Source organism: Synchiropus splendidus, chromosome 4, assembly GCF_027744825.2.
Source record: "Synchiropus splendidus isolate RoL2022-P1 chromosome 4, RoL_Sspl_1.0, whole genome shotgun sequence".
Taxonomy (NCBI): domain Eukaryota; kingdom Metazoa; phylum Chordata; class Actinopteri; order Syngnathiformes; family Callionymidae; genus Synchiropus; species Synchiropus splendidus.
The window spans coordinates 16149331-16174807 of NC_071337.1; the positions used below are offsets into that span (position 1 = coordinate 16149331).

A 25477-nucleotide genomic window follows, 5' to 3' on the forward strand; every position below is an offset into this window, starting at 1 on the left:
CAACGAAAGTCAAATCTTGTATTTCCTACCCTATATTTTGTGATATTTCACCTTTTTCATTTTATATACAAGAACTTTTCTTCTAATTTTTTTTCTTTTCTTTTGAACGTACATGCATTTTCCTTTGAACATTCCCCGAATTTCTGTAAGCCTTTCTAAGGTGACAGTCAATTTTGTCAGCGATATAAATTCAACATTTTCAATCATACACAAATAGTGAAATTGAATTTCTTTCTTGTCATTTTTATGACTGTTTTTTTTTATTTATAATCTGTATTACTCCTGACTTCCAATGGCAACTTCTAAGGGGAAATGCAGAGTGAAGAACAATCATCCTGATATATAAATGTCTACAAATATACAATACAGTTTAATTATTAATAAAATTATAATAAAATTATAAATAAAATTAATAAAAAAGTTATGCCACAAGTGAAATCTACTGCTCACGAAACAACACACATAGGTACATTATAAATTAAATCAATGCAAACTTATGGCTGGCTAGTTAACGTGACAGATGGACATATTTGGCTCAACAATCCTCTAAACCTCAACTGTTAAAGTTTATTGTAATACCAAATAAAAAGTGGAGCATTGCATTAGGAAGAACACAAATCAAAGTGTGCAAAATCTTTTATGTGTTTGTCTTGGGTGAACAGATGTCTCATGCGTTGGTTCACCTCGTAGACACAAAACAGTCTCATGTTGGCTGAGAGAAAGAAAACCATCCATTTAGGCGTGTTCCTCTGTGAAGAGTTTGTTGATGATCGGGTCTCTGTAGCTCATCAGCTCCTCGATCATTTCGAAAGTGGGACAGCTGAGAGGGAAGTTGTTTCTCTAAGAATGTGAAAGTGTAACGTCAGAGGTTCATTTCTTTGTCCTGACACAGACATGACACAAACATTGGGCCTCACCTGTAGACACAGACGCAGCACACCGACAGGAGCCTGTTCCTGCAGGGACCTCAGGAAGTGAGCCAACGACTTCTCCGTCAAGTGGTTTCCTTCCCAAACATCACACGGTTGTAAAATCATGGTGATGAACAAGACCTGAGCAACTAACCTGAGAGGTTCAGTGAGGCCAGACATGTGTTGCCGGGCAGAAAAATCTCTCCATCCCTCCGCCGGCCAGTTTTGTCCAGCAGTATGTTCACCTTCGCTCTCACATCCTCCTTCTAACAGAGACATCATACTGGGAAACCATGGCTACACAAACTGCCCTCTTCTTTCCATGGTTTTATTCGAAAAATCATTTCCTTCGTGAGCGAGAGCACACAAACCTCTTCCGGGGGTGTGATGAATTCCTCCTGCGGGAGCAAAGAGAGACTCTTAAAAATCATGAGAGAAGAAGTGAACGGAATAATAATAATCATATAACATAGGAGTTGCTGCTTTGCTCATGATGTTGCCTTTTTGTTATAAAGATACAGATGTGGCACAGACAAACAACTTCACCATGAGTCGGAATGGAGAGAGAGAGAGAGCACAGCGGGGCCAACAGCTAGAGGGGCATGCATGTGCTGGAGCTACATCCAGGGAGCTAGTATTTTCTTAAGTCATGTTATTCTCACTATTTTGCATGTCATTCATCATTTACACCGTTATCTTAGTTCAGATCTTCATTTCACAATTATTGTCCTATTCATTTGTCTTTCTCACGCTTTATTTTCTCTTTATCCTCCATTCCTTCCCTTCTTCCATCCTTTCTGGTTCGTATTTGGGGTTAGTTTGCACACTCCTTCAAGATCACATCTTTATTTTAGTGTGATAGTATAGTAGTGATAGTAGCAGCACTAGTAGTACCACAACCAGGGGTAGTATTAGCTGTTGTCATAGCAGTAGTTCTACTATTATTAAGAGTAGTACTGTTAGTAGTAGCAGGAGAAGTAGATAGTGTTAGCAACAAGAGAACTATTGGCAACAGTCGTGGTAGTACAGAACCTACATACATCTGTTATTGGTCTAGGTGGAGGCTTGGTGATTTTAGACGGAGGCAGCTTCATCTCAGCTGGAAGAAAGAAACAAAAGCATTAATCGCTTTATTTGTGAGCAAAACAATATTTAGATTTGGAAACAAAACGGATTACCTTTCTTGTTATTTTTGGGAGGTTTTTTGAGCTTCTCGTCAGCTTTGCTGTCCTGCGAAGAAGCCAGACTCACATGTCATGAACTCAGACACAGTGTGAAGCAGGGCTGATCTGTCACTCACAGGTTTCTTGGCGTTGGCTTTGTTGACAGGGGAAGAGCTGTCTGGCACAGCGGGAAGCAAGTCGGTGGGTGAAAACGTTTCACTGGGCTGGACAGGCACTTCGACCTCAGCTGCAGGCTGGTACGCAAAACATCAAGACACACATTATCACAATAAAATGATTCTGAAGTCTGGTGACGTTTTGTCAGGTCCCATTTAAGTCAATAACCAGCTGGATGAAAGACTCACCATTTGCAGTTTGTCAAAAATGAGACGCCTCCTCTCCATAATTTCATCATGAGTGAGCGCAAACTCAGAAAATACCTGGAAATAATAAAAAATAGATAAAGTCCAATTGAATAAAATACTTTTCTAAATAAGATGATATTATAAATAAATGATGCTTATAAAATACCGCTGCCAGTTGAGCTGCTCCAGCGTCTCCGATCGAATTGTTGGCCAACGACAGAAACAACAGCGTGCGATTAAGTCGAAGACCCTTTAGGACAGGACAGAAAAAGCAGTGTAACAGCAAAACTAGCATTTTTCCCCAACAGTAGAAATATATTGAAACATTTCACTTCATCTAACACTGTCAACGGACAAGCTTTGCTCCTTTATTAGAGCTAATTTAAAAGGAAGGGCAAGCGTATCTATCCTAAGGTTGGATTCATTACATGGTGAAGTGGGTTTCATAGGGGACACATTCTGGCTGACCTTGTGATAGAAATCTATTTTTATTTTCATTTACATTTTTTCTAACTGAATATGGGTCAAGCGTGTTCTTGAGACAGATGCGGCGCATGAAGTTTCATCGTTTCCATCCCTGACAACTACGACAATCAGAATTACCTTGGCGATGTGTCCAGCACCAACATCCCCAATATTGTTAAAGGCCAGACTGAGTGACAGCAGTGTCTTGTTGGTCGACTTGGGAGTGGAGAGAGCGCAACCGATCAGAGCGGCGCCTTCGTCCGATATCTGGTTGTTTCGCAGCCGTACGTGAGTCAGGCTGAAGCCGAGACGCAGAGTTATGAGGAGAATATTTGAACCAAGCTTTCTGTGTCAGACGACTCACGAGCATTCGTCCGACAAGAGCAGGTGATAGCAGTGATTTGGAAGAGGGTTGCCGTCCAACGTCACCTCCCTGAGATAACAATGTCACACTGGTTGTAAACCATGAATAACAGTAGGTTATAAGGAAAAAAATGCCTCACCTCAGACTCGTGCACAAGGGGATTGTGTTGATGAGGGAAGTGAACATCTCACTGCTCATTCTTGTGTTAGAAAAACTGCAACAGTCAAACGCAAAGGCACATGGTGACACAACAGAGGCTTTCTGAGGTTCAGCAGATGAACACTCACGAAAACTTCTCCAGACGCTTCAGGCCTGGTAGGAGCCGGTACAGCAGTTTGACCATTTTCTCACTTATTTTCCAGCCTGTGAGGAAGAAACGTGCAATGAGAGGAGGTGAAATTCCTTCATCGAGTCTTGCTCCTACCTTAGACTTCACTCACCAAGAACCTTCAAACACTGGGTGTAGAAGAAATCTCTCTCATCCTGCTCCAGTTTATTGCATATCTGGGACCACGCCTTTGCAGAGTCTATCACAGTTTCACCTCCTAGAAAGTGAAAAGCAATGATGGGTCCACATGGATGCGTATTTTGCCCTCACTCTTCATACCTGCACTCCATCCATCAGTGATGGGCAGCGCAGCAACGGACGGCGACTTGTGTTTAGGATCTTGACCTTCCTTGGCATCTGACAGCGGAAACTGAATGAATTATTTGCACCTGACTGAAACATTCTGATAGTTTGAACACAAAACTGTGTTTCTGCTCACCAGCTGGAAGAACAGGCGTGTCTTTTTTGATGGTTGGTTCTGTACAAAATATAGATATTTCTCTGTGAAATAATTTTTAAACTGTAGCTTAATCACTTATATGTCAGAATAAATGCAGAAAATAACTGTCTGCCTCATTGTTAAATGGCAGCTATAATGTTATGACCACCTGGCCAATGACATGAGCGGGACACTGTCGGGGCGAAGCATGTATCATTGTGTTTATCAAAAACATTAAAAACTGCTATTTTTTAATGTTTTAATCAGTATTATTGTAGGTTGTGATTGTTACTGCACGAGAAAAAGACACACGAACTAAACACACTGGCCTGTGATTTCTTTTTGTTTTGTGCGCGGTGAATTTGCCATGAGATGAATCCCACCTTTCGAGGGCTCTTTTTTCTTGCTCATTGATGCGCAGGAATATTGTTTAACAGGCAGAACCGAATACAAGAAGTGCTCTGCTCGTGTTTGTCCAATGTTTCAGTCAGCAACTCATTCACGTTTTATTGAAGCGAGCACTTTGAAAAATGCTGGTGAGTATGAAAGGCATTCTGTCCGAGTTTAAAGGCGTAAACACATCACAGCAAATAAAGTTATAATACGAATAACAAACGGTAATATAAGGTTTAATTGGAAGTAGTTTTGCTGTTTGCTAACATTAAAAATTAGCTAAAAGCGAGTGTTTTTACGACAGCCTCGTTGTTTACCTTTGTTTTTAGCCTCCTCTTCTTGACTCCCTGCATTCGTCTTGTCTTTGCTTACTTTTCTTTTGGACATCGTGATTATTTCAGGTTAAAATAAAGCATATGATACGAAAAAAAACACGTCTGTCACAAACCAAGTTGCTATGGCAACGACGAGCCGCGAGATTTCGTCATGGATGATACGAACAATGAGGTATTTAAAATATTGTTAAAATAAATAAGGTGCTCACTACAACTACAGTATTGTTGTATGAGAAAATGCATTTAATTTTACTTGCGCATTCGTTTTGAAGCGCGACTTCATGAACTATCGCGAGAATATACGCTCACTCGCGGTTAGTACTTGAGCTACAGTGAGCGACTCCTGGCTCGAGTCTTCGTTATTCAGCCGTGGGAAGGTTGGCTTTTCATGAACTAAAGCTTTGAAACGTTGAAACAGGTGAGTTGACTTTGCTAAGAAATAAGCTTAATTTAATTTCAACCGGTTTTCCTGTTTAAAAAGAAGTACAAGAGAGTATTGTCACAATAATGTAGTGCTTTTATTAAAAAACAAACAAAACAAATATAAAACAAAAAGTAAAAACCAACAGCATTTTTCATGACTTAAGAATCATAATTACAAACTCTGAAACGAGAGAGAAGTGTTTTTTTTTCTGTTGTTGTTGACAAACTGTACACATCACAAAATGGCCGCTTGACTGCCATATACAATGCTTGCATCTTATTTTGTGATTGTCTAAAAAGAACTAAACAAATCACACAGAGAAAAAGCACAAATACAAGAACAAGCATCATACAATGACCGCTATCACAAAACGGAACCATTTCTTATTTAAAAGATTAAAAATAATAATAATAGCATGGTACTGGACTGACAGTTTTTACTTTATACTTAAAAATATCATAACATTTTTCATCTTGGTTTGTTTTTTTAGTGTTCAACACTTTGCAGCAAAAAACAAGGAGTACATTTCTCCTTAAAGAAAAAGAAATATTATTAACAATATTTAGTGACAAAGGTGTTGCCCGGTCACCGCCACGTCCCAATGCCTGCGGTGTTGATGTGACATTCTTCCTGATCACATAGATGAATTGCATTTACAGGCAACCAACATCAGCATTCATTTTTACGTCGTGGGGACATGTTAAGAAAAAATCCTTTTACTACAAGTGTCTTCATTACAGTAAAACAAAATTATAATATTATTAGAATAATAATACATTTAGGGCAGAGTCCTGTACACTACAATAATAGACAAAAATTTAAGATATTGCTTTTGGAGACACTCTGATGTAAAGTGTATATCTATATATATATATAAATATATACATATACATAACGCTCTTTCTCCCTCTTAGTGTCTCATTGAAGTCGCATCTGTCAGTTTTACACAGGAACATTGCAGGTTGCCCCTCTTTTCAAGAGGCATTTTGGGAGGACAAGAAATCTCATTGAACGTTGCAATTTAAAAAACATTTGCCATGGCAATAAGGAGTATAGTTTTAAAGACAGGAAGAATAAATGTTGAACTCCGCGCCTGCCTGAATATACAATTTACACCCCTGACCCATCAGAGCTAAGAAAATAACGACCATCACGATACATTTCATGTTAACTGTTGTTGTCCTTAGTTTTCTTAAAACCGTTAATTGCCAACGAGCCCTTGTTTTTTTTTGTTTTTTTTCTTTTTCTTAAAAGGTAAATCTTCAAGAAATCTAAAAGAATACAGACACACAATTGAGACTGGCACGCACTCGCACGAAGGCAGTCGGAGAGTGCGGCTGCGTAAGGCGTTACAGTTAAAGCCGGTATCCCTCGTGCCGGATTTAGCTGGTGAATCATGTTACTTCAAAACGAGGGCTGAAGCTGACTGAGAAGAATTTAAACCTCTAGACAAAAATCACACACTTGACCCCTCCCTCCCTCCTTTCTTCAATAAAAGACCTAAAAGACCTAAATGAGTCTACAATTAAACAGGAAAAAGACTTTGATGTAACTGGTTTTGCTTTGCTTCAACTGCATCATCCAATACTGTATTGTGTTAGTGTGTATTCATTATAGATACATAAGCTTCACCATATCCACAGTACCAAAAGTGCAGTTTATATTCATCGCCTCACTTTCTCACAAGCAGCATTTAGGCAACCACACTTTCTTGCTTCCTCAAGCAGCCATTTGAAGTTGCAGCCAGGTTCCACAGGGGGAGCAACTCTCCTTCGCTACCGACTGAAATGAGCGGACGCTTCCTCTGTACCACTTGGTCAGATCCTCCTCCATCTGTACAGTTTGAATGTCAGCATTTTCACCTATTCGTCCACAATTCCTATGTTTTTGCATCATAAATATACAAGATGTCGGCTCTGCCCACTCTCCGGAACTGCTGAAGAAGCAGAAATAGTAATTAAGTCAGCAATTTCCGACCTGGCTCATGCCTCTCTAGTGTCTGGACGACACAGTTTTGGAAGAGGTAAACTGGAAGAGGCCCCCTGGGGTGCATTGTTGTTCGAGACGGTCAGCCAGCCAACACAGCTTTTGACACCTTTCTGCTGTGTCTCCGTTTTCAGCTGCCTTCTCTAACAGTATAAGGCTTTATGTTTTTCCCGCAAACGGAAACCTCACTTCCTGAAAACAAAATCAGCAAATCCAAGTGTCCGTCGCCGGAGCCTCCGCCCTGCACCCTCTTCCAGGAGGTAAGTGACATCTATGGCTGTAGAGAACAGAAAAAAGTGGGCGATTAGCTGAGAAAGAAAGAGCTGACAGACACTAATCCAAGCTATAGGGCTCCTCCGCACTCGGTTTAATCCTCAGCAGTTGGAGGCCTTCTCTAAAAGTTGGTGTTCTGGAAACCCCACTGTGGTATCAAAGTAGCAAAAGAAAACACTGTAGGAGAGGACAGACGACTATTGAAGAAAACCAGACAAAATAAAGTCTGTACTTTGTCCCTCAGGCAAAGTTTAATTCAATGTTCTGGAGGTGAGGAACCAGGAGGATCACGAACCCCACTTAGTCTCACAAAATCCAGAGGGGAAAGAGTGATCCAAAAGGGAGGTGTAATCTATGACTTTCAAAAATCAGTTTTTGTGCCCTCTCCCTCACCGTTCTTGCTGGGCGTTCTGTGCAGCAGATTCAACAGAATCTTGTTGAGTCGTTCCCGTTGTGCCTCCCTCCTTCCTATCACAGGGTGGTGCAGCGGGGAGGGGGCAAGTGAGGGTGGGAGGTCAGGAATCTCCACCATCCTCTCGGTAGGAACAACATTCAGCTCCTTGCACTTTTCCAGCTCCAGGCTCTCCTCTTCCTCCTCCTCTTCATCATCATCCCTTGCTGCCAATGCAGTCTTCCCTGGAAGGAGTTCAGGGTCTTGTGGGGTCGCATCCTGGTCACCCTCGGCCACTCTGCGTTCGTCAGCCTCCGGTAGGAACTCGTCACCCCGCTCGCAGTCATCTTCCTCGCAACCCTCGGATCCTTTAGGTAGTTCGCTCTTCCAAGCAGATCGACCTCCGTTCCTCTTGTAGTTGTCGGGAACGTAGTGAGGCTGAAAACAAATTTTGACATCATGGTTTTGATCCGGTCTTTAGGAATGTCCCAGTTCAACAAAAAATTTTGATGACATTTTGACATTTGTTAAATAAAAAAAAAAAACGTATATCCAGAACATGCATGACAAGCATAAATGCATGGCTCTGATAGCATCAAATCTTACCGAGAAATCCCTCTTGGGCGTGAGTCGCTTGGGGAAGTGGTTGAAGGCGTATGGCTTGGTGCACACGGGGTAGCGGTTTCGATGAATCTTATAGAACAGGTGAGCAGACTTGTCCAAGCGGTAGTCACAGATGTAGACATCCTGCTCTTTCACCCCCTTCGGTCGTCCTGCAGGGTTATGGGGAGCAGAAACACTTTAGTGGGTACCTTGCATATACCAGTCAGTTTCATTAAAATGATGGACTGTGTCACAAGAACATCTTCTGGATCAAGCCGTATTTTTAGGAGACCAACGCGACCGTAAACTCTTCAAGTAACTTAAAAGTAATAATGTCTACATTACGGGGGTCTGAGCGAGACACACCATTCACATCTAAAATGCTGTTTTTAATGCAATGTTTAGCGGCATGACAGTTTTTATTTTCAAATGTAGTAAAATTTGTTAAATAGTAACTAATTAATTGTAGTTAAATAAAAACATGCATAATAATTGTACTGTTGCATCCAAAGAAAATTACTTATAAATACTAACAGATAACTGAAGGTGTTGCATTACTTGTTCATCCTCCCACATATTCCATAATCATGATAATACACAAACTTTTCTCACCTTTGCAGTACGTGTAGAGGTCCAGGACACAGCAGGGTCCCACCACCGCCTCCAGAGGAATGATTTCATACAGTGGCATGCGAAACAACTCGTTTTGGTAGAAGCGTCGTGATGGGGAATGGTGTGTCTCATGAGGACGGAAGTAGTGGTGGCCAAAAGCAAAACGCTCACCCCTATCAGAGAAAAGCAGAGTCAGGACCAGCAACGATGAAAAGCCTTTTATAACTCCAGTCTCACTTTTCGTTCTTCCAGAGTTTCTCTATGCGGAAGATGTCGAGCTTGTCCCGGTTGACATGAGACAGGAGACGGTAGGACTGTCTGACAGGCTGACCCTCAGGTGTGCGCCTGCTGTCTCTCATCAGGTACACACAGTCTCCTGCACAATTTCAGAAGAGAATCATTTGCAGCTTTATAACTCATGGACAGAAACAGGGCATTTATATCCATGGACATGTATTATAACAGTAAGAGTACATTTCATGACTGCATATTACTCCAAAATCAAATAAGTAAACTGATTACTAACTTCAGTATTACCAACCTAACGCTTATTTGGGATTTATATTCTGCGGTCAAATTTACACAGGCATCCCATCATCACACTTGACGTGCGGCTCATTTATTTTACAGTGCTGACAGTGACATTGAACAGACACCAGATAAACATGCAGGTAAATGAAGACAGAATTGATCCAGTCATTAGAGCTGTGGTGTCTGTGACAGATATCAAGGAGCGAACTCTCACACTGTGTGCCACTGACCTCTCTCCTCCCAGCCCTCACTCCCTCAGCTGCTGTCTGGATCACCCAAGTATAGTACAACATCTCTCCTCTAAACCTTTCCTCTGCACTCTTACCCTAAACTGATGCCCTCCTCTTTCCTTTGTGCCTTCCTCCTTCCTGCCTTCCTTTAAGTCTCGCCTCAGAACCTCCATATTGAACACTATCAACGCACTAGATGTTACACACAAAGAGAACTTGTTCTGAATTACAGCCACATTGATGACTTGTACCTTGGTGAAGCAGCAGTTCGTCTCTCAGGAGGCAGATGTAGTAGATGGAGCCAGCCTGAGCGTAACTCGGTTGGGGTATCATGGGAACCTCCTGTACCAGTGGAAAATATTTAAGTCCACCTTACCAAATATAATAATGATGCCTCCAAAGTCAAACATATTAAATGTTTTGGTTGAATTAAAACAAACTGTACCCTGTCCACAGGCCGAGGATCACACTGCTCACATAGGTAGTGTTCCACTTCGGTCTCCAGCCGCATGCAGTCAAAGTGTTGCCAGACCTTAAGAAGCAGAAATAATTAAGGATTGATATTCTTTTGTAATGGAACTGCACAGGTACAGTATTTCTAAAAATAACAACATTAACAGTACTAAATCTATAAAAGAGATTTTACGTTGTAGAGCCATGTAATACTGTTTATAGCTAATGTATGGAAAGACAAGGCAGTACTTTATAATTCTGATCATACAATTATCTTGTTTGGATAAAAAACATAATTGGGAGGAATTTTCCTATTTAATGCCCATGCATATTGGAACACTGGCTTCAACTCACCATGCACTTTTCACACTGGATCATCAGGCCTTCATCCTTGTACATCCCACAGATGCAGCGAATGACATCGTCGTCCTTGTCGTGGGACCCTCCGTGTGTGTGACTGTGGTCTCGTTCCAGGGACTCCGAGCTGTCGGCCTCGCTAACCGTCTCACCCACGATCTCGTCTATCTGTACAGCCGCTTCGTTTCGCGCACTGTAGTATGCTTTCCGCAGCCGGCACACATCTCGGCCAACAGAGGATTTCCGGCCGTAATATTTCTAGTGAAAAAAAAAAAACAAAGTTGCATACACAGAATTCTCTGTGGCTAAAGACAACAGAAGCGTTTCAGGTACTACTGAGTCTCCTTTAAAGAACGTCTATGTCTGCATATCCTTGATGGCTTACTTGTTGTGTTGTGCCGATAAAAGCACTATGTTCTTACTGGTCTCATATTAGCATGGGCTGAATACTTGTGAAGCCTCAAATGCTCACAAGTAGTCAAAATGGATCCACAGAGACCTGTGAAGTGGATCTAATTTAGACATCCACTTCAAACCTCTCTAGAAGGATTTGTAATCTTCTTGGAGAACTCACAAGTGGCCCTTGTCCTGAATAGCAGGGCTACATAAAGGTAAATTATGCACAGGATCAGCAGTTATCATAATGTATCACATTTTGAGGCCACGTGTTGTTGTCATGTGACCTGTCCAATCTCTCGGTATCTGGGCGCTCTAATCTGAAATACAAAGCTTTGTCCGCTTACCTCAGCGTTGCGGAAAACCTTGAGCATATCTGTGTCAAACGATTCAACAGTCTTGTAGTGTCCAGTGAGGATCTGCTTCTCAATGGTGCTCAGGTCCAGCGGGTCAGACACTTTCTCATAATACTGACTGTTCCTGTGACAAAAGATTTGTGAGGCTTTGGCTCAAAAGACATAGTTAATATAATGCATGCCCTGGCTTGCGTATAAACACAACTGTAACACTCATCATCTCATTTTGCTGTGAATTTTGACATTTATTGTAGCCAAAACAGCAGAAGCCCGGACCACGATAACAGCACTCTTAGCTGCTTGAGACTGACAATGATCTGTGACGGTTTTGACACAAATGTGTTGGGCGATGTGGGTGGTGAACACTGATGAAGCAGATTACACAAGAGCACGGAAACAGTCAAACAAAATAAATGACCCATTTGCCATGCAGGCTTCAAACTCTTACCTCTTTCTTGATGGGAGGTTGACAAGTGGCGCTGCAAGTGTCTGACCTGCTGAGTCTGACAAAAGAGACACGCGAAAAGCTGATGTCAAGCTGTGATCATATGTGTATACGGTTTTTTAACAGTGTCTGCTGCAGAGTGAATTTAAAACAAATTCAGTCTAAGCTGAAATCAACTAAACAAAGACTACTTACTTGTATACAAGTAAACATCAATATAGCAAATATAGCAAATCAATATATACCACATCTACCAATACTGTGGGTTGACAATGACCTTTGTAGCTTGTGATCATGTCACAAATCTCTTTGAAGATGTGTGCGAGGCGAGCAGTGCGAGTGACTTCTGTGTTTTCCTCAGCAGCTGCAAGTCTCCGTGTACGCACAGAGCGAGACGTCTGAATGGCTGAGAACTGTGTCAGGAACACATCTAAAAATGAAAAAGACAATATTATGCTTATCATTAGTGAGATACCACACATGTAAAGTTTGTAGCTCTCAGTTTTGACTCTTAAGACTCTTAGTTTCGTAACCAGGTACAGAATTCAAGTTATTCTTCCATCGGCAATGTCATTTGTAAGAGATTTTTTTTTTATTTTTTATTGTGACGTATGAACTACCAACCAAACCAAACCAAAATTCATTTATGGACTCATTTTTTATACAAAGGGGGGCAACTCAATGAGACCATGTTTCATTTAGTGTGATTACAAAAGGATGCAAAATAGTCATTAAAACAATAACATTTTAAACACACCTGACTTGATGTTGCCGTCATCTCGAATGACTCCTCCCCAGCGAGTGTACAAGGACAGGCTGCTGGAGTCTCGTTCTCTTTCACCCTCTCTCTTGAGCATCTCCTGCTTCTCCCTCATTTTCTCCCAATTCCTCAGCAGGAACACTCGATGTTTCAGTACAAAGTTTCTGACATAACAAGGAAGAGATTACTGAGTCTGTCTATATTAAAATCAACCAATTAGTTTAACATATTGAATTAATTCAAGGATCACAAGGGTTTGTGAGTATGTACCTCTCCCTGTTGGACATGGGCTTCATTAGATGAGGATAGAACTTATTGGAGTCACTCGATTCCTCCTCCTAAAACAGCAGCACAACCCATACAAGCGTGTACTGTAGATTATTTTGACATAATGTTTATGGGAAAAGAAAAACAGCAAGATTGATTCAAACAGAACCTGGCAGAGACGTACAGAGCGCACAGTCCCAAATTGTCCTTAGGCTGCACAAGGTTATGTTTATCTATTTTCATGGTTGTCAGCATCGCAATATAGATTCATTACTCACTCGTTTTTTAAGCTGGTGTTTGGATTTCCGTTTCTCCTTGAGTCGACCCAGTCTGCGAGTGCCTCCTGTTTTGGGCGGTAGGCCGTTAATGCGCTGGCTTTTACCTCCGATAATGCCCCGGCAGCTCTCCGAGCCGCACTTGCACACTTGCTGCAAAAGGAAAATGTCCACATTTAGTTGTTTAGCCTTCGCCTCCCAAACGACACCTGGAACATTTTTGAATGAATGTTTTTAACTAAGGCTGTGGTTTCACCTGTTCTTCTGTGTTGAATGAATGAAAGTTGTAGTCGTAGGTGAGCTCAGTGCCACTGCTGATTTCCTTCAGAGCAAAGAGGCCGATTCTGTAGACGCCATTCACCGACCTACACAAAGGAAATCAAATTCTTAATACGCTCATGGAAATGAGAAGTATTTATTAGCTTTAAGGGACACTGGCGTAAAAAATAAATTACACTATGGTCAGATATGACAACAGCAGCAGCAATACCTTCTAGTGCGAATTTTATTATTACCTTAAAATTAATATTTACAATGACACCTTCAAGTAAGACACTTGTGCAGATAGAGATACCACCTATCTGCAGAAGTAACAGTTATAATTTGTAAAGTTAAAAAAAGTGATAACAGCCAACAAAGCAAAGCAAGTGTAGTTCTTGTTATGTCACCAATAAATTACCCGCCAGAACCTTTGGATGTATCAAATTGTTAAAGAGAAGCAGAGGAACAGTTCATTACAACAAGAGGTTTTAAACAAATTTGATTATTAAGAGAAGAAGTGACCAAAAGGCGATTCATTCTCTCCGCCTCTTTAAGTGTTGCTCTCCAACCATCAGATCCTGTATTTTAACTTCTATTTCATCACAAGACCCATCATCTTCTGTTCTATTATTACAATTAGCGTGTTGCTGTAGTGTGACTGATGAGGGAAATATTAATATTATTATTTGATGGTTACCATGGCTAAGACTTTTAGGGGTTAATTTTGATAATTTCCACAACTGAATTTCTTTCAATGTATTCGTGTAATTATGCAGATCAATGGCGTACTGAAGTGTCTTTTGAGTGGCGCATTCTGTACACAAATTCTAGGTGCACACAAAAAGTTTTTAAAAATTCGATCTAGAAGCACAAAAGGTGTTGGTCTGTGCAGAAGGACTTCCACCCTGATGTTTAAACTTGTTACCCATTCAACTCAACTCTTCAAGTCGCATCTCAAATGTTTATTTTAAACCCTGTATTGAAAACATAACTGTAGCTACAGCAGTGCTAGAACGACTCAAGACTAGAAGTAAGATTCCAGGACGGAAAGGCAATCCTGACTACTTGCGATCTAATCATAATCACTGCGCTTTGAAACATTGTTGTTTCATTTCAGATAGTTCAGTTATCTCATAAATAATGCATATCCAGAGTTGGTATTGGAAAGATAAAAGCACAGTCTCGGTTGCACCCAAACTTGATGAGTCATTCCCAGGACTTAATATTTTTGTGTGATTAGGGTTTTTCCACGTCAAACACGGAGTTAATGCCCGACATCTATTCTGAACAGAGTCCCAGAGTTTGAATAATAATTTATTCAAGACCTCTTATATCTCGATAAAATAGAGGTCTTTTACTTGCCCGATCTGGCCCATTATTCGGGTCACTCTTAACTGAATTCATCTTCTTCGCTGAAGAAGAGGGCTTCAGGCCGTCGCTACAGAATAAAGCATGCTGTTGTGTTTGTCAGCCGTGTGCTAATTCGTTCCTTCTGTTGGGGCAAAAAGCTGGCTCAGCATCTAGTCTTCCGGCACCACAGCTGTATCTAGGTCCAGGGCATGTGCAATCGCTCTTCTGTGACAAGACGGATGAGTCGTCAGGCTTCATGCTGAAAATCCTCCAGCCTTGAGATGGCTTCTATTCCACAGTAACCTTTCATTTATTGCCCAATAACCACTGTCTCTTACTGAACAAACCCAGCGAGTTGAAATTTAATAATCTTTGCATTGACAGAACATACAGAACAGAACCGGTCTGGATTTGATTGTGAGACTTAGAAATTAAAGCAGGTATGTTTCGTGTTTCTCTGAAAAGATTCGTCAACCAGGGCTTTCAAAAATCCCAATTAAGCAGAATTATCATGTCATTTTTATGGTTCTAGTAAAACCAGATGAAACACATAAAAGTGAAATATTTGCTTTAAAAACCACTCAAATAATATTTGATTTTTTAAAATTAATGCCTCATTTTCAGTTGCAGGTATTGTGATTGAAGACTTGACTGTCTCTACCTCCACTGTCTCGTCGAGTCAGCACAAATGACAACCTAAACAAACAGACTTCTGCACAAGTTCTTAAGACAAAACACAACTGCTTTTCAAAGCAATCTTGTCTACGTATTTTCACAACAAACATGTTTCTAAATGAAGTTTGAGAGAGAGCTGAGTTACCCTAGTCCTCATGCAACTGAACCAGGTAACAGAATACCTTTCACCTTCTGTTGAGAAAACTTTGTCGGAATAAGATTACAATCAATATATTTTTTTCTACTTCAATCACCTTCATCTTTACAGGCGCTGTCCTCTGAGCAAATATTTGCTCAAGTTAATGTGAAACTTGAGGTCATCCACACAATGTAACACTCCTCTACAAGCATTATAGCCACTCAGAAGCCTATGTCCACTCATTTTGACGTTATGAAAAACTTCAATGCACCACTGCCAACATTCACTTGACAATTACAGAGCAGATAAAGCATTCTCTATCTCACCAAAATCACCAGAAACACAATTAGCAGTTAACTGGAGCCATTTAGAAAACCACTTGTCTATTTTCCAGTTCGTTTAACAGAAGTGAGAGGAGCAGAATCCACAATTAGAACCCTTTTATTATGATTACATGCTGCTTTCGTTCCCAAGTATTCAGTGGGAAACACTCTCCTTGAGTCACGACGTGCCAGAATGTTACGTTTATCAACATAAAATAGGATGTGTCAAGAGAAAATCACAGAAAAACAACGGATGTATACATATTTTCACATCCCGGCGACTCATCTCAATCTCAGCATTACGTTAATGAATCGTTTGCTGACCTACATATTGTTATTTTGTCGAAGCAGCAGTTTTTAGATTGTGTTAGAAGGTCAGGGCTCATTAGCATGCAGCTATTCTGAATATTCCGGGTTGATGGCAGTTATTGTAAGAAACTGGCGACCCAAAAATGGTCGATGAGAGAACATTTTATGTTATGCAACACCCTGACTGTTTGTTTTCTTGATGAAAAATTCATTAGTAGGATTAGGGGTGGGCAAACACTTAAGTGAAGGTAATGATTGCATAAGCATTGAAGGTTTCCTGAGCAACGCATATTTGTAGCCCAACCTTATCATATTAGATTATTACTGAGCATCTTCCCATTTTCTCTCACGCTGCACGTCCATTTCTGTGCTTTTGAATTTTCACACTTAAAAAGCCATTTTAATAAACGCCACAATAGACGGACCCCTTGTCAAGGTGAGCTTAAGTGTATGCATCATTTCATTTCAGCTGCTTCAAAAGACTATCACCTTCTTTTATAACAAATTAATTATAGTCTACAGGAAGCTCCTTCTCAACAGACTTGCTACTATGAATCCAATTTACCTGGATGAGGACTTAATGACCACCTGCACAGCATTTCCTCCATAACCATCCAACTAGTATGAAAGCACCCCGCATTAAGAACAATAAAAGCCCCTTATCGTACCCATCCATAACAAATTGCCAGCGTAATAGCACAGCCTTAAAAGGCTTTGCCAAAGCTTAAACTGCTCCCGAAAACACAGTGACATTGAAAAATTCACCTACCACTTCTGCATCTCACAGTTGGGTTCACAGCTGTGGTTTATAAAGCGTGCTTCATTGCCCATTCTGTAGCTGTCAATCACCATGCCGCTGTCCAGATTCAGGCAGTAGTGGCCACTGTGGGAGAAGTACTGCTCCATCATCCGGCTCCTAAAATACAATAGTGTTAAATCAGGAATTGAACACCCCCCCAGGTCCCCATTAGAGAGTGTTTGATTAAATTCACCTGAACTCATGCTCGCTGACAACTTCACCCAGGTACTCAATGATGAACTGACCAGATCGCAGAGGCTCTTTGGTGCGGATGCCCCACCCTTTTCCCTCTGCACGGAATCTCTCAAGACATTGTACCCAGTCATGTCTCTGGATGTGCTGGTTGTCGCACAGGTCACGGCACGGGCAAGTACTAGGAGAGCACTCAGCAAAGCTCATTCTTTTGAAAATAGAAAAACACATACATTTTTAAGGTTATCTGAGTGTCCTTCTTTCCACATGAGTTCACACAAAACAATTACATTGTAAAATCCACAAAAAGAAATGAGCAATGATTATCAAAATCAATACTGAGTTGACATTAAACCTGCCAACTGTGCTCGCTAGGAGACTCTTCATCTGAGTGTTAGCAGTAACAGGGTTAAGTCCCAGTCAGAACCATGTTTGTTAGACAAATAAAAAACACCAGTGGGGAACAAGTACGTGCTTAGCTACATGGGATTTAAAAATAAATAAATAAAGCCAGAGATTTCTATTCAGTGGCACGACAAAATAATGCCACACATTCAATGAGGAACTGAGGGTAAACAGTTCACTAAACCACTATTTACCGATTCAAGCAGTCGTCCAAGCAGCCTTTTTCAGTGGAGTCCTGTGGCGGTCTGCAGTTGCATGTTGTTGTTTCATAACCAGAAAGAGGCTTAACATCCACATAGACATCTGAGAGACAAAACAAGATGGAGTATGTGCACTAACAATGCTGGTGATTATCAAGATGAATGGTCAAAAATAAAACTTCAACTTTGATTCTTACTTGATCGAATCTTTTTATACAGGGGGACATCAGGCCTCTTATGCAGCTGAAACACAAGATTAGATTTTAGACATGCTTTTATCTTCCAAGATGATCTGATCAATTTAAAATCGATATTAACAACAACCTGGTCATGTTTCCACAGCCACAGAATGTCGTAAGGCAACTGGAAATCAATGCGCTTCTGTCTCAGGTACTTCCCTAATGAACAGGGAAAAAAATAGGGTGCAGAAAATAAAGGTTATATGGATAAAACTGCTAAAACCACTTCCTGATTAATATTCATTAAAATGGATGACACACAGTCAAGTGTTATGACTTCTGATCTCAAAACAAACAGCTCATTTGAAAAACTCACCAACATGTATCGGAGCCGGAAACAATCCATAATCATGTTCTCCGGGAACGTACTCCAGCTTCTCTTTCTTCAGTTGCAGCAGCTGGCTCCGGGGGCTAAGCCGTGCAAGAAAGAAGTATTACGGCTTACATGGGTCGAGTTTTCCCACACAAAGCAAATAACTAGATTGATAGCTACTCACTCTTCAGTCTTGTACACATCAGAATAAAGGCCTGCCTTCTGGAACTTTTTTTTGGGAGGTCTGGCTACCCTCTTCTCCCGCTGGCTGGTAATGCCGAGAGCTGGATCTTGTTCGCTGGAGATGGTACCTGGATGTTCTGGGGTGCGACGGCCATCTTGCTTGCCAATCACAGAACTAAAAACAAGGCATATATCAAGTTGTTTCAGTTCTAGAAGCCTTGTGCTCATTTCAGTTTTCTGTGACAGGAGAAGTGTATTATTATAACTACTGACATGACAGAATACTTTACAACACAGAACATGGTGAAGAAAAACTCCTTGCCGAGGTCTAAATCACCATGACAAAAATCTCCTTTTTTAGACACAGGACTTCTCGACAAATAAATCAGATATGCTACAGTTATCGCACAACTTAGACATGCAATCATTAAAAACTTATTCTGTGACCAAAACATTGCAACATAAACTCACCCATGAAAGTGACTGAGCTTTTCCTGGGTGAGCCAGCTCCTTCCAGAACCAGGTTTTGATCTTGCCGACAGAATTCCTGAATTCCCATCTCCATCTAAAAAAGTGACTACAGGCCCCACTACCTCCCCCTCTTCTAACTCATATTCCTCATCTTCCTGGTTTTCCTCTCTTTCCCAATGTTTTCTTTTATGACCTTTTCTTCGCTGGCCTTTAACCACTGATTCAATGGCATCTTTGACAGTATCTCCTTCCCAAACCCTCCCCGCTGCTTGTCCTTCTACCCCTCTGTCCTTAAGTCTGGCCTGATTCAACTCAAGCTCATGGGGTGGGGATGATGGCGGGGAGGGTAATGGGTTTTTTCGAGGACGTCCTGGCCCCCTCTTTTTCACCATGTTGTTTCCTGTACGCGCCTGTCTTTGGAGTTTCTTGGCACGCAAGATTTTGTTGACATGGTAAAGGCTGTGCTTGGATTGCTGCATCCGATGGGAGAGGTGGTGTCCAGTCCTTTCCAGATGAAGGTCTTGGGAGGGGGAGCGGTGGGCAGTCGTTGCATGTGAGTGGAAAAGAGAAGACTGGTGGTGAAGCTGTCTGGGGTTCACAGATCCTTCATGTTGCTCCGTCGCTGTGCCTTTTGCCTGAATACCTGATGTCCCTTTAATTTAACAAAAAAACATTTTTTTAGACTCTCTCACTCATCTTCTTTCACAATGCACGTCCATTTCAGTGCTTTAAAAAAATTCACACTTAAAAAGCCATCCGTGATGTAAAGAATTCCAAAAAGGATTCTATATATAGTTACATTTAAGGTAACTACATAATTAGTAATAATTAATTTATTACACTAAACTAAGTGGCTGCATCTGCTTCAAACATATCTATCTGCATGCATAACAAAGATCAATTCAAAATCTCCTGTGTTGATGAAAAAAATAAAAATTTGCTAATTGCATGTTACCCATGAATAAAAATGAGCCTCAAAAAAGGTTTGTACTAATAGATATGTTTTGAGACGTGCATCCAGCAGCTGTCTCAGTAGATGTCATAAGACATCCTGAAACTAGTGTCTGCTTTACAATACTTAATTTTACAAGATTTTAAGTATACTTCCCAGTCTTTGATTCATGTTTCTGAAGCACTTTAAACACCCTATGCTTTACGTCAAGGTTTAGTTGAAATGTGTTTCCCATATCTCACTGACCCTTGCAGACCACTAACCGGTATCTCAGCAGTGTGAAAGGAGGTTACAGCAGCAATGATTTATTCAACCCGAGAACAGCAGCTGCAGTGACAAGCATGCATTAACAATTTTCTACATCTTCTCAAGACACATTTTAAACTCTTAACATCAGCCAGTCTAATACCTATCCTTGGCCCTCGAACTCTGCACAGTCCAGTCTGCGACCAATGATTGACCCTGGGCTCCAAAGATCTAATCCAGGATTGCCCTCACTTGAACTCCACCATACTGCCTACATTGCTCTGTGATTCCCCTCTCCCCCTTAAGAAACATGCATTTACAGATTAGCAAAGCACAAACATGTTAACAACTTGACATTCATTGCCAACATTGCCTAATAATATTCAACCATAGCTGACACTGGCAGTCACAAGAAATGCGTGATGCCAAAATTCACTTACCAAATTCCCTTCTTTCTGCAGATGTCGAGCAGTCTTTCCTGAATGGCCGATCCATGTGTGAGAAGTTGCCATTGTCTTGGACATCATTTTTCCTTCCTTTGCCTCCCCGTAGGTTAGAATGGGTTAGGGCAGAGGCAAACAAATTTGTCAGGTTTGGGGACTCATGGGCACCAGGCACAGCTTCCTCAGTTGGTGTGGGTGCTTCCTCATCTTCACTGTCAGAACAACCATCAGGATCTTCAGCTAATCCATCTGAAAAATGACCTTGAGCAGCAACCACATGACTCCTCTGTGGCTTAGAGGCATCTGGGCAGCCGACTCTGAACCAGGACTCTGGACGTTGACTCTTCGAGCTGCTACTAAGCGTTAGCCTTGACGGACCAAGACAAGAGTTTTCTTTGCGCTTGTACCTCTCAGCAGATGATGAGGATGAAGAAGATGGAGAGTTGGCAGAAGTGGAGGCTCCTTGCTTGATGGTGCTTTTACCCGAAGCATCACGTCCAAAGCGGCATCGCTGAATAGACTCTGCCATTCCCAAGCTGCCAACTCGTTCCCCCTTTGCAGAATCTCCAGTATCTGAGATTCCTGAGCTTGATGCACGGATTCCTGATCCACCTCGCACAGTGTCCTCTCTTTCTTCGTCAGCACAACGTTCCCTGTGCTTGTGCCTGTGTTTGTGTTTGTGATGCCAATTAAAAGACAGCTCAGATGACATGGCAGGAAACAAGACAGGAGACCTTCCTCCACCCAGGTATTCCTGTCTAAGTAGCTTATGTTTCTTCTTGTGGAATTTTGTTGGGTTCAATAGGAGATGCGAGGAGTGTGGATGATGCATATAAGAAGAGTGGGGTGGTGGGGGAAAAGATGTTGAATGGTGCGAATGATGTGTGGCAGAAGAGTGAGGTGACTGGTGGTGTGGATGAGGGAAGAGTGCACTGGCAGGGGGATAACCTCTGTAATATCCCAATCCAAGAGGTCCAGAGGAGTAAGGAACACTGTATGAAGGATGATAAAAGCCCCCGCTTGACAGTGGGAAACCAAGACCAGGTACAAAAGACAACTCAGACATGGACTCTCTCAGTTTTGGGGGTCTTCCTCGTTTCTTTTTCATATCTGGTTTACGAACATAGTGCAAGGGATCGCATGAGTATGCGGGATGTGAGTAAAAGCTGCCAAAATTCACCCTGAATATTGTGGGCAAAATATCTCGGTGGACATAATGGTGTGGTGGAGGGCCACTTAGTCCTCCAACACCACCGCTGATATGGCTGCCCACTCCTGGTACTCTGTTTGTTCCCAATCCCATGGATATACCACTGCCATGGTGGTGTCCCATATTTCGGTGAGCTATCCTTATCTCACTCAGTCTCAGGACAATTTCATCCAGTTCAGCAAGAAAATCAGGATCATGCCGTCTCGCCCGCAACTGTAGATACTTCTTCTTGCGTTTCCTTTTTTGCCTCTTGAGCTTGTCGTAGCCAGGGCAGCCATGGTTACGACGTTTGCATTTATGTTTATGTTTTTCCTTGTGTCCCAATAAAGATGAGGGAGGAGCAGCTGGATGAGGTCTACGAGGATCAGGTGATGACCTTGCACCATGCGGTGATGGTGAAGGTGAAGGATGCTCCAAAAGCACAGCAGAGTGCCGCCGTCTACCTCTCGAAGTAACACTCATCCCCGCGCCCATAGATGAACTGATGACCCCAGGCATTAACAAGCCACCGCCTAAGCCCAATGGCATCCCAAGCCCACTTAGACCACCTGCCCCACCAGCTTTCTCACCGCGATCAGAAGTACTGTTGTTGTCTGTTCCAATACCACTGTCACTTGGAACAGTCTCTTCACTGTGTGACTCACTGACAGGTGATGGGGTAGCTTCTTTTAGCTCGCTGAGAGGGGCGGGTGAGGTGGGGTGAAGAGGTCTTGGGGGAGAAAGTTTGTGTTGGTGGAATTGCTGTCGGTAATGGTGATGGTGCGTGTAGTAGCCACGACAAGATGACTTTTTCTGGACAGAGGCTGCAGCCACAGAGGACAATGGGGAAATAAGACCAGAATTTCGAGGATTAGGGGCTGAAAAAGTTGGAGCAGCAAAGGGGAATGCGTTATGTCTATGGTGAGAATTTGAATAGTGGGAGTGCCCAGCAAAGTGAACAGATCCTGGCTCTAGAAAACTGGCATCACTTGAAGGACTATGTCCTCCACTAGATTGGGACAAAGAGGGTGACGGGAAAACTTCTGAAGAAGAAAGCTGATGTTGGTTCTGATGGTGGTGTAGAGGCGAAGTAGTGTTTGGGGACAGGAAGGGGGATGATGGTGAGGTTGATGAAGACTTAGGTTTCCTTCCTCGTCTCTTGCCAATATATATTGTCCCTTTTTTGCTGACATTAATTTGGGGTCCCAGTTTCCCACTAAAAGCTGCAAGTGAGGACAATGATTTGGATGCTTGGCCAGCAGAATTAGTCAACCCAGGTGTTGTGGGTTTGGGGACATCCTCTGGTCTTGGGCCAATGAGGAACTGACTTAAAATGCGCTTTCGTTTCACACTTTTCATTTTGTTGATCTTTCCTATTATAGTCTTCATGATAAGCTGCCCATTCCCTTTGCTGTGAAACATTTTGTCCCTCGTTTCCCCTGCCTCTGGTGCCAGTGTTGGAGGCTGACTTTCCTGTGGTAAAGTTGGAGGTAGACGCTTTGGTCGCCCACGTTTTCTAGGTATTGACTTTGCAAGATTAAGATCAACTTCTGGATGGAGAACAGGGGGGTCCTGTTCTTCCTTGGATTTTAGTAAAGATGAGAAGACCTTGGACGGAGCAAACTTACTAGAGATGCGTCCATGGGAAGGAGCATCAAGTCTTGGCATTTTAGATTTTGGCCTTCCTCTTTTTCGGGGCTGGGATGTGAACAGCTGAGAAACTGAATTTTGTACCAAAGGATTTGGTCTCACCTTGTTTGGATTTGGCGGCCTGCCCACAGGTCTTTTCACTGGGGAGGAAGATTCCATGCTTGATGATAAATGTATGGTTCGTTCAAAAGGACTTTCTGAACCAACTCTTGGATTGTCACTCCAGCAATGTTTTCTTTCCTTGCGCTTTTTAAGGGGTTTGCTTTCCTGTTCTGCATCAGAGTCAAGTGATGAGTCAGCAGATTCACCTCTGAGAGGTGATGGTGGATCATCTTCACAATCAGGCTCTGGTGAAGAAGATGCTCTTCTTCTTCCAGGAACAGGAGGAGTAGTTGGCCGACAAGGTCTACTTTCCCTGATGGGACTGCGCTTAGATGGACTGGTACTCTTCCCTCTCTCAACTCGCTGTGAGTGAGTGCTGGGTCCCTTATTATTTACTTCTGGCTTACTCACTCCCATGATGGAAGGACAGCTGGTAATATTCTCAGGACTGTCTGCATCCTGCTCCTTCTCACTAGCACTGCTTTCATCTGCCTGAGTAGGGGACTCCTGTGAAGGATCAGGTGACGTACGGTGACTGCCAAAACTAACTGGTCTCTGTTCTGCAGTGGGAGTACCGGATGATGAGGTCAAACAAGACGTAGATGCGGTGTGGGGTAAACTGTGAATAGGGCGTGAATGAGGCTTAGGATTACTATTAGTACTGTTTGTACTTTTGTCACTGTTGTCTGCAGTTAACATTGGCACTCGGCTACTACCACAGTTTTGTGCTGGACTGCTGCTGCGACTGCTGCTGTTACTACTGTTAATGTTGGTGCTACAGTTGCTGGCCTGCCCACACTCATCAGTGTCCTCCTTTCGGAGCGCAGTCACAGGTGGACTCTCCAAACCATCCCTGTTCTTCGATCCATAGGGTCGACCAGGAGGTCTAGACACAGGAGGTGCTGGAGAAAGATGGAGCACTCTTGAATACGTATTCCTATTGGCCAAAGCTCTGTCTCGCTGTTTAGCAGTCGGAGCCATAAAGCCTGAATTTAGAAGAGAAGGCGTGGCGTCCGTCTTAACAGTTTTCACTGGTTTGGGAGTCTTTGTTGGAGGACAAGTTGCAATAAGTTGAGCCAATTTCTCAGTGACAGTGGGAGTGCCACAAGGCTGTACAGTCTTGTCTTTATCCCTCTGACACTCAGCGTTGAAGGTATATTGAGGAGGTTTAAGACATTCAAATGTGGGGTCCTTTGGAGCGGGTACTGTTTGGGAGGGAGAAGATGTTCGAGGGTGAGGCAATGGTGATGATGTTTTCTTTCCAGAAGGTTGACTTTTGCCATCTGACGGAAGGCGTTGAAGATTAAGGGATCTCTCGGAAGGGGTAGCTGTGGGTTTTGCCTCAACTTTCATATTAGATTTACAATCCATCTTTGGTGAACCCTGCAAAAAAAAAAAAAAAACAGACATTAAAATGGTTAATTATAAATCTCTGTACTTGTGCAAAAGAAGAAACAATGGAACTGGTGATTGAACTGGAGACTAAAGTTTATCCACATTTTTTAATGATCAGAATGAGTGATCAAAGTAAAAAATGTATTTCATTTCAATTTCAAATTTATATATCACTGAGATTAAAACACACAACTTCTTTCTTGAATTGTTAAATGTAATGGTGGATTAGAAATGGATTAGAATTTGCATAAGGCCTGGAGCTCAGGCTTAAAACAAAGAGGCACAGTGATTTTAATGATTTTTTTATTGATTCAAATTTTAAATCGTTTTCAGACTTTTATTCACATTGGTATTTATTAAAATTTGTTATGCGCTCTCACACTGGATTCAGAAAAATCCCCCGCAGAAAAATTTGTAATAACGGCATTTTGTAAGAAAAGAAATGAAAATGTATTTTCAGAAAAAGAAAATGTTTCAGGCCAAGTTAAACCCAGTGTGGCACGTTAGGAGAAAGGCCTA

At 42.0% G+C, this 25477-nt stretch overlaps 2 protein-coding genes across 9 annotated transcripts in view; both read right to left on the minus strand.

The window, feature by feature from the left end:
• Positions 1–649: 649 nt before the first annotated feature.
• Positions 650–4883, minus strand: lrrc71 (leucine rich repeat containing 71). Of its 4 annotated transcripts, none has more exons than XM_053863380.1 (17): positions 4746–4883; positions 4036–4074; positions 3876–3953; positions 3709–3813; positions 3556–3631; positions 3408–3482; positions 3269–3337; positions 3043–3202; positions 2606–2689; positions 2440–2514; positions 2212–2328; positions 2090–2141; positions 1952–2010; positions 1283–1309; positions 1066–1177; positions 918–1006; positions 650–820 (listed from the first exon to the last, which is right to left on the minus strand). In XM_053863380.1, exons 1-17 carry the CDS (start codon positions 4813–4815, stop codon positions 704–706), a joined length of 1404 nt encoding a protein of 467 aa, XP_053719355.1. In that variant the 5' UTR covers positions 4816–4883; the 3' UTR covers positions 650–703. The 4 variants fall into 4 exon arrangements, with proteins under 4 accessions (XP_053719355.1, XP_053719356.1, XP_053719357.1 ...); XM_053863381.1 differs by having other exon boundaries at positions 650–840; XM_053863382.1 differs by having other exon boundaries at positions 3876–3966.
• A 383-nt stretch (positions 4884–5266) lies between these two features.
• Positions 5267–25477, minus strand: part of ash1l (ash1 (absent, small, or homeotic)-like (Drosophila)) — a 28796-nt gene continuing 8585 nt past the window's right edge. For 4 of the 5 annotated variants that reach the window (XM_053861820.1, XM_053861819.1, XM_053861818.1 and 1 more), the window contains exons 4-27: positions 20620–24946; positions 18982–19633; positions 18512–18685; positions 18331–18425; positions 18100–18173; positions 17973–18018; positions 17770–17878; positions 17172–17378; positions 16949–17095; positions 13379–13487; positions 13126–13275; positions 12851–12918; positions 12578–12744; positions 12098–12250; positions 11824–11878; positions 11367–11499; positions 10621–10881; positions 10259–10345; positions 10065–10155; positions 9290–9428; positions 9053–9225; positions 8444–8610; positions 7840–8275; positions 5267–7450 (exon numbers count right to left, since the gene is read on the minus strand). In XM_053861820.1, the coding sequence (XP_053717795.1) occupies positions 7359–7450; positions 7840–8275; positions 8444–8610; positions 9053–9225; positions 9290–9428; positions 10065–10155; positions 10259–10345; positions 10621–10881; positions 11367–11499; positions 11824–11878; positions 12098–12250; positions 12578–12744; positions 12851–12918; positions 13126–13275; positions 13379–13487; positions 16949–17095; positions 17172–17378; positions 17770–17878; positions 17973–18018; positions 18100–18173; positions 18331–18425; positions 18512–18685; positions 18982–19633; positions 20620–24946 (8112 nt within the window). In that variant the 3' untranslated portion in view covers positions 5267–7358. Of the gene's footprint in view, positions 7451–7839; positions 8276–8443; positions 8611–9052; positions 9226–9289; positions 9429–9908; positions 9995–10064; positions 10156–10258; positions 10346–10620; positions 10882–11366; positions 11500–11823; positions 11879–12097; positions 12251–12577; positions 12745–12850; positions 12919–13125; positions 13276–13378; positions 13488–16948; positions 17096–17171; positions 17379–17769; positions 17879–17972; positions 18019–18099; positions 18174–18330; positions 18426–18511; positions 18686–18981; positions 19634–20619; positions 24947–25477 lie in introns of those variants that run through there. The other variant, XR_008414340.1, reaches the window with a different exon arrangement.

Coding starts and splice junctions, on each gene's coding strand:
- lrrc71 (XM_053863380.1), bottom strand. CDS start 4,815: ATGTCCAAAAGAAAAGTAAGCAAAGACAAGACGAATGCAGGGAGTCAA. Junction 2,011..2,089: donor TCCCAAAAATAACAAGAAAG/GTAATCCGTTTT, acceptor TCTTTCTTCCAG/CTGAGATGAAGCTGCCTCCG. Junction 1,310..1,951: donor CACCTAGACCAATAACAGAT/GTATGTAGGTTC, acceptor TTGCTCCCGCAG/GAGGAATTCATCACACCCCC.